At 42.6% G+C, this 16,615-nt stretch overlaps 1 protein-coding gene across 1 annotated transcript in view; it reads right to left on the bottom strand.

Annotated features, from left to right (window-relative positions):
- The window catches only part of ITGA1 (integrin subunit alpha 1), an 81,251-nt gene that overhangs the window by 29,050 nt on the left and 35,586 nt on the right, over window positions 1-16,615 (bottom strand). The window contains exons 13-18 of the mRNA XM_075268598.1: window positions 15,991-16,221; window positions 13,618-13,748; window positions 11,821-11,987; window positions 11,611-11,744; window positions 10,976-11,086; window positions 7,843-7,928 (exon numbers count right to left, since the gene is read on the bottom strand). Of these exons, the coding sequence (XP_075124699.1) occupies window positions 7,843-7,928; window positions 10,976-11,086; window positions 11,611-11,744; window positions 11,821-11,987; window positions 13,618-13,748; window positions 15,991-16,221 (860 nt within the window). The remainder of the gene's footprint in view (window positions 1-7,842; window positions 7,929-10,975; window positions 11,087-11,610; window positions 11,745-11,820; window positions 11,988-13,617; window positions 13,749-15,990; window positions 16,222-16,615) is intronic.

Raw genomic sequence — 16,615 nt, 5'->3', positions numbered from 1 at the left:
TATACCAGTAGCAAAAATTGTGGGTGCACGTAACCCCAATATATTCTTTGAATTACCAGTCAGAAACTGGCACTATATGGCAGTAGCAAGAAATGAGGGTATTTGTAACCCCAATATATTCTTTGAATTACCAGTCAGAAACTGGCACTATATGGCAGTAGCAAGAAATGAGGGTATTTGTAACCCCAATATATTCTTTGAATTCCCAGTCAGACAATGGAACTATATACCAGTAGCAAGAAATGAGGGTATTTGTAACCCCAATATATTCTTTGAATTCCCAGTCAGACAATGGCACTATATACCAGTAGCAAAAATTGTGGGTGCACGTAACCCCAATATATTCTTTGAATTACCAGTCAGAAACTGGCACTATATGGCAGTAGCAAGAAATGAGGGTATTTGTAACCCCAATATATTCTTTGAATTACCAGTCAGAAACTGGCACTATATGGCAGTAGCAAGAAATGAGGGTATTTGTAACCCCAATATATTCTTTGAATTCCCAGTCAGACAATGGAACTATATACCAGTAGCAAGAAATGAGGGTATTTGTAACCCCAATATATTCTTTGAATTCCCAGTCAGACAATGGCACTATATACCAGTAGCAAAAATTGTGGGTGCACGTAACCCCAATATATTCTTTGAATTACCAGTCAGACAATGGCACTATATACCAGTAGCAAGAAATGAGGGTATTTATAACCCCAATATATTCTTTGAATTCCCAGTCAGACAATGGCACTATATGGCAGTAGCAAAAATAGTGGGTGTATATAGCCCCAATTCTATTGCTAGGGGACTTGCAGTGTATTTCTGGGGTGAAGGTGGGGGGGCACACCGTTGGAACGGGTATCGGGGGTATATATCGGGTATACGGGAATACACTGTCAGTGTATTCCATTCAGGATCCTGGGAAAGCTGGGTTGCGGCGATTGAGCCCGTCAGTGCCACGTTACACTGACAAGCTTCTCCCTGGAATTGAAGTTATATGTAAGCCCAATATATTCTTTGAATTCCCAGTCAGACAATGGCACTATATGGCAGTAGCAAAAATAGTGGGTGTATATAGCCCCAATTCTATTGCTAGGGGACTTGCAGGGTATTTCTGGGGTGAAGGTGGGGGGGCACACCGTTGGAACGGGTATCGGGGGTATATATCGGGTATACGGGAATAGACTGACAGTGTATTCCATTCAGGATCCGCGGAAAGCTGGGTTGCGGCGATTGAGCCCGTCAGTGCCACGTTACACTGACAAGCTTCTCCCTGGAATTTAGCTCTTATAAGAGCTGTTGGTTGTCTTCTCCTTCCTATCCTAGCCTGTCCCTGCCTACCCAGAATCTAAGCCCTAGCTAGCTGGACGGAAACCTCCGTCCTCGGTGAATTGCAAGCTCAGAATGACGCGAAGCTGGGCGTCGCTGTTCTTTTAAATTAGAGGTCACATGTTTTCGGCAGCCAATGGGTTTTGCCTACTTTTTTCAACGTCACCGGTGTCGTAGTTCCTGTCCCACCTACCCTGCGCTGTTATTGGAGCAAAAAAGGCGCCAGGGAAGGTGGGAGGGGAATCGAGTAATGGCGCACTTTACCACGCGGTGTTCGATTCGATTCGAACATGCCGAACAGCCTAATATCCGATCGAACATGAGTTCGATAGAACACTGTTCGCTCATCTCTATCTAAAAGGTTTTATTCAACACCATGCGTTATCTCATTGGAAAGCCAATCTAAGAGTACCCATATGCAGAGTTAAATGTCCGTGTAGGCACCATTCTAAAAAAAAGGTGTTTTATTCTATAAAGCAAGTAAAGTCCAGTTGTTCGTTCAGTCCCTTTGGTGATATAGTGTCTAGTTTAAAAATCCATTTTGCCTCCTTTTTCAATATGAATCTGTCCCAATCACCCCCAATTGGGAGGTGGCTTCACAACTTCTATCACCTGCACCTGTACCCCATGCGTATCTCCTGCATGACATGCAGAGAAGTGACGTGCCACAGGGGTATCTCTACCATTCTGTATGTCACAAATGTGGTCTCGTATACGTCTCCTCAGCTGTCTTTTGGTTTTCCCTACATATACAAGTGGACATGGACAACTAAGGAGGTACACTACCCCCATGGTAGAGCAGTTGGTAAATTCCCTACATTCAAAGATAACCCCCGTGGATGGACTAGAAAACCTAGGGTTACTATTAACAAAGGGGCACGCAGTGCACCTGCCACATTTCTATGTCCCCAAAGGCTTACACTGTGTAAGCCAATTGCCATCTTGCAGGGCTCTAGGCAGACAACTACGCACTAATCTGTCCTTCAGATTCTTTCCACGTCTAAAGGTGACATTCGGTCTATCACCAATCTCATTTGCTAAATCCGGATCTGCCTCCAAAATATTCCAGTGCCTAGATAGTAATTTTCTAACCTTGCCATGATGCGTATCAAAATTACCAATAATTCTGAATGGACCCTTTTCCTCCGTTCTGCTACGAGGTACCAATAGCTCCCTGCGTTCTGTTCTTCTTGCCCTATCAAAAGCTCTTTTTATGACAGGCTTAGGGAATCCCCTATTTGAAAATCGTGTAGAGAGTTCTTCTGATTCACATAGGAAGTCTGTGTAAGTAGAACAATTGCGTTTGGCCCTTAAAAATTGGCCCACCGGAATCCCCTTCTTAAGGGGCTCCGGATGACAACTTAGCCAATTCAAAAAGCTGTTTGTTGATGTAGCTTTCCTATGGACCACTGTATTTATCCTTCCATCCCTCTGACGGCTCAGTCTCAGATCTAAAAATGTAATGGAATCACTATTAAATTCTGCCGTGAATCTCAATCCCAAATCATTCTTATTGAGATTCTCCACGAATAATTCAAATTCCAGTTTCGACCCTTTCCATAGAATGAGAATGTCGTCGATGTATCTGATCCACAGATCAATATGCTCTGACCAATTGACATTGTCTTCTGAGTGCACTACGGTTTCCTCCCACCAGCCGAGGTATAGGTTAGCGTACGTGGGGGCCACCGGGCTCCCCATCGCTGTACCCCTCAGCTGGTGGAAGGTCCGCCCCTCAAATGTAAACACATTTCTTTCTAGGATGAAACTCAACAGCTGTAGGACAAAGGTGTTATGGTCCCACAACTGTATTTTCCTTGATCTAAGATAATAATTGATAGCCTCATACCCTTTAGCATGTGGGATGGAGGAATACAGCGCCTCGACATCCAGACTGGCAAATGATGTACCCGCCTCTAAAACCACACCCTCAAATTTATTAAGAACATCCATACTGTCCCTAGTATAGGAAGCCAGACCCAGCACGAATGGTCTTAAAATCGTGTCCAGATATTTACTAGCATTTTGGGTCAGGCTTCCTATCTGGGACACAATGGGTCTGCCCCTTAATGGGGCAACCCCTTTATGAATTTTTGGTAGGGTGTAGAAGGAGGCCATGACTGGATGTCGAGGCGCCATGAAGTCCCTCTCACTTTTGTCAATAAGTCCCTTTTGAAGGGCATCCTCCAAAATGGTCCTGAATTCCAAAATAAACCCATGAACCATTTCTTTCTCAATGATGGTATAACAACTAGTATCCTTAAGAATAGACCAACACATGTCAGTGTATTTCTCCCTGTCAAGGGCCACGACATTGCCCCCCTTGTCCGCCGGTTTAAGGACCAAATTGTGATCCTTCTCTAGACCAAGCAGGGCAGCCATCTCCTCCCTATCCAGGTTTGACACACCAAATTTTTTGCCTGTCTTTTCCATCTCTCTCAAACTCTTAGTAACTAACTGGACAAAGAGGTCAATGTGCGTATAATCTCCTGGGGGGGGGGGGGGCAATTTCCTATTGGGGGGTCTAAAGTTCGTAAACGGACCTTTGCTTCTGTCTCGCTCAGACTCCTCTAGGAGTTCTTCCAAAACATTTAACCCTTCAAAGTCTGATACTTCCAAGCCTAGGTCCTCACATTTATCACTTTTTGAAAAAGGAGGCAAAATGGATTTTTAAACTAGACACTGTATCACCAAAGGGACTGAATGAACAACTGGACTTTACTTGCTTTATAGAATAAAACACCTTTTTTTTAGAATGGTGCCTACACGGACATGTAACTCTGCATATGGGTACTCTTAGATTGGCTTTCCAATGAGATAACGCATGGTGTTGAATAAAACCTTTTAGGCTATTCAGATGGAATCTATTTTACATAAACGTGTCCGGCATGATATGCTGTTGTCCCAATATAATATGGTTCTCCTACTCAATATTCTTACAGGTCTGCTATTTCACACCTTAGTTCTCCCCCTTTTCATCCTCCTGCTGCATGTTACTAATGACTGCAGCATTTAGTTTGTGTGACAATACCTCGTTATTGGTGATATTTACCTTCGCTCATGTATTTTTGGTATATATATAAAAGGGCGCTCTATTTAGTGGGATAATTGTTCCCGGATACGTCCCAATAACACTCAAAAGGAAGGATAGAAGAAAAAGAAAAAAAGAAATTTTTTTTTTTTTTTTTTTTTTTAGTTTTTTTTTTTTTTTTTCTATATGTATGTGGATCTATTGATCCAGGCTTGGTAGCGCTTTAGAATATGGGGGCCGTTCACATGCATAGACGCAGGTACAGTATATTGGTAGCGTGCTGACTGTGAAAAGGTTCGGCACGATGTAGAATGTAATGCGCATGTGTGAAGAAACAGAACGGTATAATCCTCTGCGCTTGGACTGAAGTTCAGCCTAGTGGGTGGTACATTGTAATGCATGAGGGAGATGTGCCCCACGTGGGCTAGGGGAGTGACATGGAAGAGGTGTGTTTTCAGCATGATGGAGATTGGATCACAACAGCCTGGAGGGCGGAGTAGGAGGTTTAAAAGATCTGTGTGGAGCAGGGCAACTCACCGCTGAATCTTTGAGCGGCGGTCCTGCCAGCGGTCAGCACACCACACCGCTATCATGTGTTACAGTGTTAAGCTGTTTATTTTGTGAAGTGAGAAAAAGACCCCTGATGACTCTTTTTAATAGAAGAAACGCTGCGTAGGGTCATAAATTCCCAGTTAGTCAGTGGACTTATCATCCAGTTCAGCATTTGTACGGTGACCTGACTGTCAGTGCCTCTCTCCTCTCTGTTGGCGTGGCAATAGGCCAGTAACCTCAGAGGGGGGGAGTGATTTGCTGGCAGTTCACGCTTTGGGTCCTGTTCACAAGTTGCTGTTTGGAAAAAAGCCACTGTGGTTTATTAGGGAGTGAGGGTTTCAATATCCTATAGGGCATATATAGGTGTATATACAATTGCCCCTCCCTAGTTTTTTCTTCACTTTTGTATGGAATGAACAGGTGGAACACAATCATTTTGTTTTACTTTTTGGATTGGTTTTAACCCCTTAGCGACCCTTGACGTAACTGTACGTCATGGGTCGCATGGGGCTGTATGGAGCGAGCTCACACGCTGAGCTCGCTCCATACACGGCAGATGCCGGCTGTATAATACAGCCAGGACCTGCCAATAACAGCAGCGGTCGGTGCCCGAGCCGATCGCTGCTGTTAACCCTTTACACACTGCGGTCAAACGCGACCGCAGCGTGTAAACAGCGCAGGCGGCATGGGCGCCGCCATGTTTCGCCGATCGCCGCCCTCCTGAACGTCACATGAGGGCGGTGATCGGTTACTATGACAGCCAGAAGCCTATTGAAGGCTTCCAGGCTTGTCTCTGCACGAGATCTATTAGACGATGCCAGAGGCAGCCTCTAATAGAAGTGCTGCGATTTTCCTATTCACTGCAATACTGTAGTATTGCAGTGAATAGTATGAGCGATCAGACCCCCTAGGTTTCAAGGTACCTAAGGGGTCTGATCATAAATGTAACAGAAGAAAAAAAAAAGTTTTTAAAAGTATTAAAAAAATAAAAAAAATATAAAAGTTCAAATCACCCCCCTTTCCCTAGATTAGCTATAAAAGTAATTAAAGAACATTAAACATAAACATATTAGGTATCCCCGCGCTCCAAAATGCCCGAACTATTAGAATATTAAAACATTTATCCCGTACTGCGAACGGCGTAGCGGCAAAAAAAATAAAAACAGCCAAAAAGCGTTTTTTTCAACACTTTGCCTCCTATAAAAAATTGAATAAAAAGTGATCAAACCATCAGATCTTTCCCCAAATGGTATCAATAGAAACGTCATCTTGTCCCGCATAAAAAGACACCACAACCAGCTCCATACATGGAAATATGAAAAAGTTACAGGTGTTAGAACATGATGACACAAATTTTTTTTTTCTATTTTACAAAGTTTATCATTTTTTTAAAAGTATCAAAACATTTCAAATACTATATAAATTTGGTATCACCGCGTTCGTACTGACACGTAGAACACAGGTAACATGTCATTTGTACCAAACAGTGAACGCTGTAAAAATTAAACCCATAAGAAAATGGCGCAAATGCATTTTTTCTCCAATTGCGCCTCATTCTGAATTTTTTTCCAGCTTCCCAGTACATTGCACAGCATATTGAATGGTGCCATTACAAAGTACAATTTGTCCCGCAAACAGTAAGCCATCATGTGACTCTGTGAACTGAAAATTGAAAAAGTTATGGCTCTTGAAATGTGAGGAGGGAAAAACGAAAATGCGAAACCAAAAAATGGCCTGGTCCTTAAGGGGTTAAAGGATATCAATAAAAGTGAAATTTTATGTGTTTATTTTTTTGGGCAGATAGTGTCATTTGTCCCTCTGTGAACTTTCTAATATACACACATTTGTTTGAAATCAGTGAATTTATGAATACTATATATACTCATATATAGCATACTCACACATATACATTGTTATAGCACTTATACATTAATATACATTCATATACCATATATGTCATATATATATATATATATATATATATATATATATATATATATACATATATGAATGTACGAATACTATATATACTCACATATACACATACACACACATACACATTATTATAACATACTGTATATACTCACACACACCTGTATACAAACATACAGTACTCACAGTATACAAGACACAGACTTTAACCCTTAAGTACTATCATGGTGTCTATCATAATGATATGTGTATGGTAGTGGTGTATGATAGACACCATGATAGTACTTAAGAGTTAAACAAATATACACATATACATAATAAATATTACATTTTACAAAAAAAAAAGAAAAAAATATACTCACCTTTTAAAGCAGAAAGTGCAGCATCGCAGCAGACTCCTCTCTGTCCCCACACAGAGTGATGTAAGGGATAGGTGATGACTCACTGCTGGGAGGGGGAGGGGGGAAGTCCGGGCTGCACGGAGAGTTGTACATAAGATGGCAGCGATAACTGCAGCTGCTGCCCCTGGTGTCCTCCCGATGTATACTGTCCCTATATTAATACGGAAAGTATACCACTGGCAGGAAGCCTCTGTGTAAGTGTCAGGGCCCTGGGCAACTGCCGGTAGCCGGCCATCTTTAGTCATTACAGCGCTGCCGGGAGCCTGGGGTCCCCGAGCTTACCAATCCAGCCACTGCCACTATCAGTGCTCATTTTGTCAGCACAAATGCACTATACAGGGGCCCGACCCAGCCCCTGACATCCCGATCGGGCCCCTGACCCATGCTTCTGCATTGGGGAAATGAGGAATGATAGTCAAGGCTCAGGCCCACCGGGGGATTTCCCGGTGGGCCAGTCCGACCCTGACCCCTAGCTCTTACTTTATAAAGTACTTATTGTTCCTTTTCAACTCATAGTTGACTATTTGGCTGACAAAGTGCATAGAAATTGGACCAAACTACATAATATAACTATAGTTCTTGGTAGGAGTAAGTCCTCACCTTTTGTCACCCATGGTTAACTGCGCATCCAGTGCAAGGTCAGCTATACATCTCTTCTCAGGTCCACAATCCATGGTGAAAGGAATCTACAAATAAGAATATATAAGCTAAACGGTAAGCTCTGTGACAATTCAGAATGAAGAGGACCTTTCTCCTCCATCACCAAGCCCAGCTCTTTACAGCACTTAATAGCTGCTTCTCCACTGATTCTGGGACAGGAGGAATTTTCTCTCTAACCTTTCCTGAGCAATTAGTGCTGTTAGTTTTGGTGCCTGATATGATATTTAGTCTCTGTACTGTCAGGTGGGCGGTGTCAGGCTGAGGCAGACAAAGGGTGTGATTCTGAGCTCTGACACTGACTCTGGTGCTCTGAATCAGGCCTCCTGCCTGATACCGCTCTTCCGACAGTACAGAGCTTAAGTAGCACATTAGGCACCAAAACTACCTGCACTTGTTGCTTGGGAATGGTGGGGGCTAGAGAGAAAATTCAAACTGCTCTGGAATCACCTGTACTCTATGTTTTGATGTGATTCTGGGAATACCCATAACTTTTTTTTATATTTCCATGAAGGAGATGCATAGGGTGTATTTTTTTTTTTTTTTTTTTTTGCAGGGTACTTTTTAGCACTACCATTTTGGGGAATATCTATCGCTTTGATCATTTTTTATTCAAATTATTATCACAAGTGAAACAGTGAAAAATCCACAGTTCAGCACTTTTGATTTTTTTTTTCCGCTACAGCGTTTAGCATATGGGAAAAATCTTTTTATAAGTTTGTAGACCGGTCGATTTCCCACACGGGAATACTTAATGTATATGTGTTTCAGAGTAACATTGTAATTGTAGATGTATTCTAGGGAAAGGGGGGTGATTTGAATCTTTAGGTAATTTTTTTTTTAGATATATTTTAATTTTTTCTTTTAATTTATTTTATTATAACCTCTGACCTCAATCCCGCTGGAAAAGATCGGGATTGGAATTCCGATCGCGATCGTGAAATTCACTCGATCGCCGATCGGAATCCGATCTTTTCCGATCCCGATCGCTCAACCCTATTAATAATGCTATGTAATCCTCAAATAATCCTGCTCTGCAGTGCACTCTGTCCCATACAGCCCTTGTACTCTTAGGGGCTAACTTGTGATATTACTATAGTTATGTAGCTTCACTATTATACAGGGTGACCTCAACCACTTGGCATTTGTTATAAATAGTGTTGCGAATGGTTTCTGTAAATGAAGCAATTTCCTGAGCACAAATAAAGCAAAAGTTCACTTCCATATCCATGGGTACGTAATCCCTAACCTAGACCCTCTGTGTACAGTAAGAGGCTTTAGTGCTCACTGTTATGTCTATTAATCCTCTACATTTCTGTGAGACAATCCAATGCAAACCAATGACGCAAAATGTGTCCACTTCCCATGCGGATTGTTTCCATAGTACATTATTTCTGATGTTATTATTTTATGACACCTTTATAATAAGCAGATCCTTATGATACAGCAGCACCATGATACTGATAGAATGATATAAGAATGATACTAACCTAAATTTGGTTAAGGACTCCAATTTCTCATGAACCAAATCAATCCGATATTGTAGTATGCTAACAAAACAGGTAGTAAGTCACAACATAACCACTAGGTGGCTATACATAGACACATATAGGCTATTGCTTTGTGACACAATATCAAAATAAGTAGGGGGCAACATGGTGGCTCAGTGGTTAGCACTGTAGCCTTGCAGGGCTGGAGTCCTTGGTTCGAATATCACCAGGAACATCTGCAAGGAGTTTGTATGTTCTCCCCATGTTTGCTTGGATTTCCTCCCTTTCTACAAAGACATACGGATTGGAAAAAAATGTACATTGTGATCCCAATATGAGGCTCACAATCTACATAAAATAAAAAAGACAATATCAAAAGAAGTATTGTCTTGAAAAGCTACCGTAGTGCTCCAGTGACAAACTAGACACATCTGTATCCGCATACACTGTACAATCTTATATTAAAAGCAGGGTATCAGTAGCATAAAGTACCAACTGAGTATAATACAGGAGCTCCAAATATATCACGATCCTAAGGGGAACAAGGTAGGGACGGGCGCTATTACAGATTTTGCATTAAGGATGCACATTAACCCTAAGGTTGTGTTAGCATCTGTGCTGCAGATGAAAAAAATCCTGCAACTCCGAATTTTTGTTTTTGGCGGTTTCAGCTTATTCCATTATAGTTAATAGGGTCCGTCAGGCTCCATATGGGACCGATGTTGTAATGATACGGGTATCTGTTTTTTTTGGTCCTCCTACAGACCAGAACAATGGATAGACGTACGCCAGTCTGGACCTAGGAAACTTATAACACACTTTAAGAGGTTGACTCACAATTATAACCTACCACCTATCAATGGTAGTTCCAACGTTTGAAATCCCCCACCACTCATGAGAATGGGGTTTGTGTATTCTGCTTTTGAATGGAGTCATGTTTGCACATGCTCAGTGTTGCACCATAAGGGGGCTTTCACACAGAGTAACGCTCCACTCATTCTGACATGTAAACACGTGACCGCTGTAAAACAGAATCTCATTGACTTCAATGGGTGCCGTCTTACGCGCGCTACACATTGAAATCAATGGAAGGCTTTTTAACCCATTGATTTCAATGTGTAGCGCGCATAAGAAGGCACCCTTTGAAGTCAATGGGATTCTGTTTTACAGCGGTCACTCTGACACGTGTTTACGTGTCAGAATGAGCGGAGCGTTACTCCGTGTGAAAGCAGCCTAAAAGTATATGGGAATGATAAAGTTACGGCTTTCAATTTCTGTCTCTCTTTCACAAATGACTTGTATATTCAAGTCTACGAGGGATCCACGAAAATGGGTGCCACATGGATGCAAATCGGTCATGAAAAATGGACCATTGACCCTTAGTCAAGCACTTTTCTTGGCTTTCTCCATCAATCCTATAGAGATTGAATGGAGCGGTTGTGTGAGATATATAACCCACATTCTGGTAATTGGTGGAGGCCCCAGCCATGGGGATCCCAATGATCAGACACAGGGTAGGAGATAAATTGTTAATATGGGACTATACATTCAACCCAAGCATCTCCTAGCATTGGTCAGATACTTACAAAGGCGTTGACAATATTTGGACGTTCTTGACTCAGGACGGGACCATCCTCTGGGTCCTTAAAATTAAACTCAACTGAAACATTGAGAGAGTTTAGAAAATCTGGCTTCTCCTATAAAATACAAGAATTAGTGGGATTATTTGTTGATATATTATACCTTATTTTTTCTGGTTAATTTTGTATTGTTCCTATCTATAGGGATCTTAAGTCAGTCGCCTGCTGGAAAGGTGCAAGAAAAAAAATATACTGTAGCTAAAGTCAACATTTTTTGGCAGAAGAAGACAATGGACATGCGAGTGAGGTTATAGTCTCATGTCTGGGTAAGAATAAAAATCCATTGAAGGACCCTATTAGTTCTCCGGATTCAACATCCCCATACATTAGCCATGGTATAGATCTACAAAGAGTGTTTTTTGCTTCTAAGGACCCAGTATGTCCATGCATTCAACTTGTACCCCATTGATATCAATGGGAACTGTGCAATTCATCACTTCTACTGTAGGGGCGCTGTAGAGAAATGTAGCCCTTCCTGCCAAGTTCCCACTCAAGTTAAAATATAGCATTGCTGACTTTCTGTAGTCTTTAGTACTTAAATTTGGTACTTAAAATGACAGTTTTAAGAATGTATTACTTGCCACCATATAGAAGTCATGTTTCACACAGTCTCCGCTTCTAGAGATAAGGCCTTGTACAGTCCTCCCATTTGTTTCGGTGAAAAGACTCCGGGACAAAAATCTATGCGAATCCAGAGTAATTTTGTATTCCAGGTCTGTAGACACAAATACAACTACTTTAATCCTGCAGAACTTACTTCTTCGGTTTTGTACATGTTCTCTCGGACTCACCAAATGTTTCCTGCTTAGATGTCCCAGATTTAATGATGATATTGAAACAATAAGTAGTAAGAATGCAGACAGTTTCCTTATTGTTGATGTTGCAGTTTTTGTGTTCCATGTTGATGACATTTGGCTTAAAGATCGGCCTCACTTCCACCTCCGCAACGTCCCGGGACCTAAGGAAAGGGCTTATCTTATTGACAGTGAAACTGAGTAAGATAAATCATTTTTATATGGTTTTATTTACAGCAGAAGTCTACCTTTAGACAAAGTGGGGTCAACAAGTATAAAATATAGCACCTACCATGTTATAGATTATCTAAATGATCTATTTCATCTCCTACTTTATTGATTGAAATTATTATCTACTGGTGTACAGAATTCTGCAGTAAATAGTGGACCCTGACTACAAACACTCCTCTGTAGTCAGGTTTTGTAGAAGCCTGTGTGTCCTGGGGAATGATCCTTAGTAGAGATGAGCGAGTAGTACTCGATCGAGTAGGAATTCGATCGAATACTACAGTATTCGAAATACTCGTACTCAATCGAATACCACTCGCTGTTCGAATGTAAAAGTTCAAAGCAGAACCAGCATTGATTGGCAGAATGCTATACAGTCGGCCAATCAACGCTGGTTCTTCTCCTACCTTTAGAAGTCTTCTCCGTGCAGCTTCCCCGCAGCGTCTTCCGGCTCTTCATTCACTCTGCCAGGCATCGCTTGTAGTGCGGCATCGCTTGTAGTGCAGGCATGCGCATTTGGCTCTGCCCAGGTCCGATGCCTGGCAGAGTGAATTCAGAGCCGGAAGATGCCGCGGGAAAGCTGCAAGGAGAAGACTGCACGGAGAATCCAGCTCGACCCTCACTCGTGGACTTGGTAAGTGTAATTTGATCGAACGTTGCCTACCCCTGAAACAAGCATTTTCCCCCCATAGACTATAATAGGGTTCAATATTCGATTCGAGTAGTCGAATATTGAGGGGCTACTCGAAACGAATATCGAACCTCGAACATTTTACTGTTCGCTCATCTCTAATCCTTAGGCCACCAGATAGGCAGTGTCTTCTACTGATGGATCTTGCAGATGCCTCCTCTCTCTTAGGGCAAGTTCACATGGCGGAAACCTTTTTTTAGCCGCGACGGGATGCCGATGCTCCTGCTACTCCTGATTAGGCCCGAATAAATGGAGGTTGTCTCAAGCCATGGATGCAGTGGTTGATTCAGCGCAGAATCCACGAGAAGATAAGGCATGTGGCATATTTTTTGCGTTAGCATCTGTCTTTCAATTCTTCGGGTCCGCTTGGGGACCCAAAGAATGGAAACCTAATCCACTTAAAAAGCGGAAATGCACAGACCGCCTAGACTATAATGGGGTCTGTCTAAAAAATGGAAAGAGAAAAGTCCTGGTTGCATTTTTGAAGCAGAATGGGGCTCAGAAACCCCAAAGATAGAGACCAAGCGCTAGTGTGAACCCAGCCTTATTGAGCTCACACAGAATTGGGGAGATGAAGAGTGCATAGTATGTCCCACAATGCAATTTTCTGTGATCACACAAAAAAGGATTGTGAATTTTTGCAACCCATGCTGCTTAAATTGAATACCCACCTGGCCCCATTTTTTTTTTAATAGAAGATTGCATTGCATTCAATCAAGATTGCAAAGAGAACTCAAAACAATAAGGGGTCTATAAAAAAAAGTCTAGGAAGTCTATAAGCAAAAATAAAAATGGTGAAAATCACATCAGAGGAATTTCTCCAAAAACAACAATATATGGAATCTTAAATTTTGACATGCCTATATTATACATACCAAAAAAGAGCTGCACCTCCGACTCCTCCAATTGTTACATCTGTTAGACCATCTCCATTTAAGTCCATTTCGCCATGTATGGACTGACCAAAGAACTTCACTCGCTTGCCATCCCCACCTGACGGTATGCGCTGTTAATGTTATAAAAATGGTAATTAGTGAAACATAATTAAAAAATGTTTCCTTCATAGACAAAAACACAAGTCCAGCATCCACTCTATGCACACAAACTTGGCAGGACCCTTTCTGGTCCTCAGTAATACGCTCAGATGTATTAGGGCTCGTTCACACGGTGTAACATGCCGCGTGATGTGGCACGTGTACGCCGCTTGACCCTTTGCGTGCCGTACACGCTCCCATTCATTTGAATGGGAGAGGGGATCGTATGCGCCGCGCTAGTTTGCGGCCGTGCATTTATTCACGGTCGCAAACTAGCGCGGCGCATACGATCCCCGCTCCCATTCAAATGAATGGGAGTGTGTACGGCACGCAAAGGGTCACGCGGCGTACACGTGCCACATCACGCGGCACGTTACACCGTGTGAACGAGCCCTTACAACGGGCATGTCGTAGGTAAAGCTCAAAGAGGACCGTTCATGTTCTCTAACATTGGTGGTGTTATATACTGCTGGAATTCAGCGCACTGTCACCTGTTCACTGGGCCGTTGACGTTAGACTATAACGAGGACTGTCCAAAAAGGGTAGCAAAATGCGGAAGAAACGTAATCCCTAGGTGGAGACCTTCGTAGGTGTGAACCTCGCCTGAATCTGCCACGAAATCTGAGGCAGGATTGAGCAGGACCCTCATTTTTTAGCTTCCTGCTCCGATCTCTGCCTCCCATTGAATATAGAATTGAATCTGTCTCAAGTTCCACTGTCTGACCATATCTACTATATCCCTATATCTACCACCCAAATTTCAATTCATGTTTCTGTTTTTACTTATAGACTATAAGTCCGTAAAAATCCAAATGGAGATCTGTATGGTCAAGTTTATGGATCATGGACATCCACTAAAGTATACGGGTCATTGAATAAAATCAACAGCTTACAGATATCATCCGTGTTCTGTCCGATTTTCACTGATCAAAGAGTAGCAATTTTTTTTTTTTTAAACTGTTGGTTCGTCATTTATGTGCGATGAAAAACAGATGAACCGCAACGTGTCCAGTAAATCAATACAACCATCTGCTGTCAGTAGAAAATAAGGCCTGAGAGGAACCTAAGCTTCTGGGAAATATGAGGAATGGACCTTCTTATTTATAATATATTTTACTAGGTAATTTTTTGGAGTTTTTTGGTTCACCTTTCTTTGACACCACTGTTACTTCACCTGAATGCATCCTAAGGCTAGGATAACATTTGCGTTGGAGACTCCAACGCAGATTCCACCTGAAATCGGGGAAGAGAGAAGTCTTGCGCAGAGGACTTTTCCCTCTGCTGGTTTCAGTATAAAACCCACAAAACCTGGCGGACCCCATTTATAGTCTATGGCAGTGGCGTAACTACCGCAGAGGCAGCGGAGGCAGCTGCCACAGGGCCCAGGCCTAATGGCCCAGTGACAGCCACTACCGCTGCGTTTTTTTTTTCTTTTTTAATAGGCCGTTATGGGCTGGGCCGGGATCGGCAAGTGACACCATGGGCCCCACAAATACTTTCATTATACTCAGGGGTCTTTGCAGACCCCCGAGTATAATAATCGGCAGACCGGGAGAGGTAAGGGAATGTAAAAAACAGGGCTCAGGCCTAGTTGTCTGACGTCTCTGACATCACATGAACCCGGCCTGCTTCCCGGGTCATGTGACGTCCGACGTCATATAAGAAGGACGGCAGCGGAGAAGACAGCGTAGGAGCCGGGGGACAGGTCAGAAACAGTAATTTTTTATGTTTTTATTCCCCCGGGTCTCCGATTATTATACTCTGGGGTCTGAAAGGAGCCCAGAGTATAATAATTGTTTATGGGTGTCCACTATGGGCTATAATACTGTGTGCAGGGGCCACTAACGGACATAATACTGTGTGCAGGGGCCACTAAGGGACATAATACTGTGTGCAGGGCTTACTAAGGGACATAATAGAGTGTGGAGGAGGGGGTTGGTTGAGGTCTTCCACGTCGATGTCGGTTGGGGGGGGGGCATGTCAAAAGTTCGCCATGGGGCTCCGCCATTCCTAATTACTCCACTGGTCTATGGGGTCTGTGGGTAGCCACTTTTTCAGCAAACGGGTTCTCTGACTTTTAGGTCCTCATGCGGACCCGAACCCTGAGAGCCAACATTAGTGTGAACCTTCTGTGAAGCAGCTCATAGAATTAGTAGAAATGTAAGTTTTCTCGGTGAGAATCGGCTAGGCCTGTCCTATACATTAATCCCATACCTGAGCATAGTCTTTCCTTATAGATTTTCCACTTCCATGATAAATATATACAGCCCCTCTGTGATCTCCTTCTAATGGAGCTCCTATAGCCACATCATTGAATCCATCAAGGTTGAGATCCTTCACCGAAGCTATCGCTGTACCGAATCTTGCCCCACATGGCTCGTTCTTCGCGTCTTCTTTACAAGTTTGGTTCAGCGGTTCCAAAGTCATTTCAAGTTTAAACACTTTCTGTGAAAACCAAAAATCTATATATGTTATATACATTATATACCGGTATGGACCAAGTAGTCCTTCAAATAAATGGCTTGAAACATAGTGAACCCCCAAGCTAAAATTAAAGGGTTATAATTGATGTCCTATCCATAAATCTATTTTGGATTGGCAGAGGTCATATTGTCAGGACCCCTGAAGATCAGCTGGTCCCCTGTCTGTGATGGTGCGAGCTGCAGGGCTCACTCGTAAATGAGCACCATAACAGCTGATCTGCAGAGGTCTTGGCAGTGCATTGTGGTATACTTTTTTATGGTGTTCTCGTATGGGATAAATTAGGTCAACTTTTGGATACGCAGATGGGGATGCCTAATACCGTAAATATTTTTACTTTATTTTGTACAAATTATGT

This window comes from Leptodactylus fuscus, chromosome 1, assembly GCF_031893055.1.
Source record: "Leptodactylus fuscus isolate aLepFus1 chromosome 1, aLepFus1.hap2, whole genome shotgun sequence".
Taxonomy (NCBI): domain Eukaryota; kingdom Metazoa; phylum Chordata; class Amphibia; order Anura; family Leptodactylidae; genus Leptodactylus; species Leptodactylus fuscus.
This window is presented reverse-complemented; position numbering and strand designations above follow the sequence as displayed.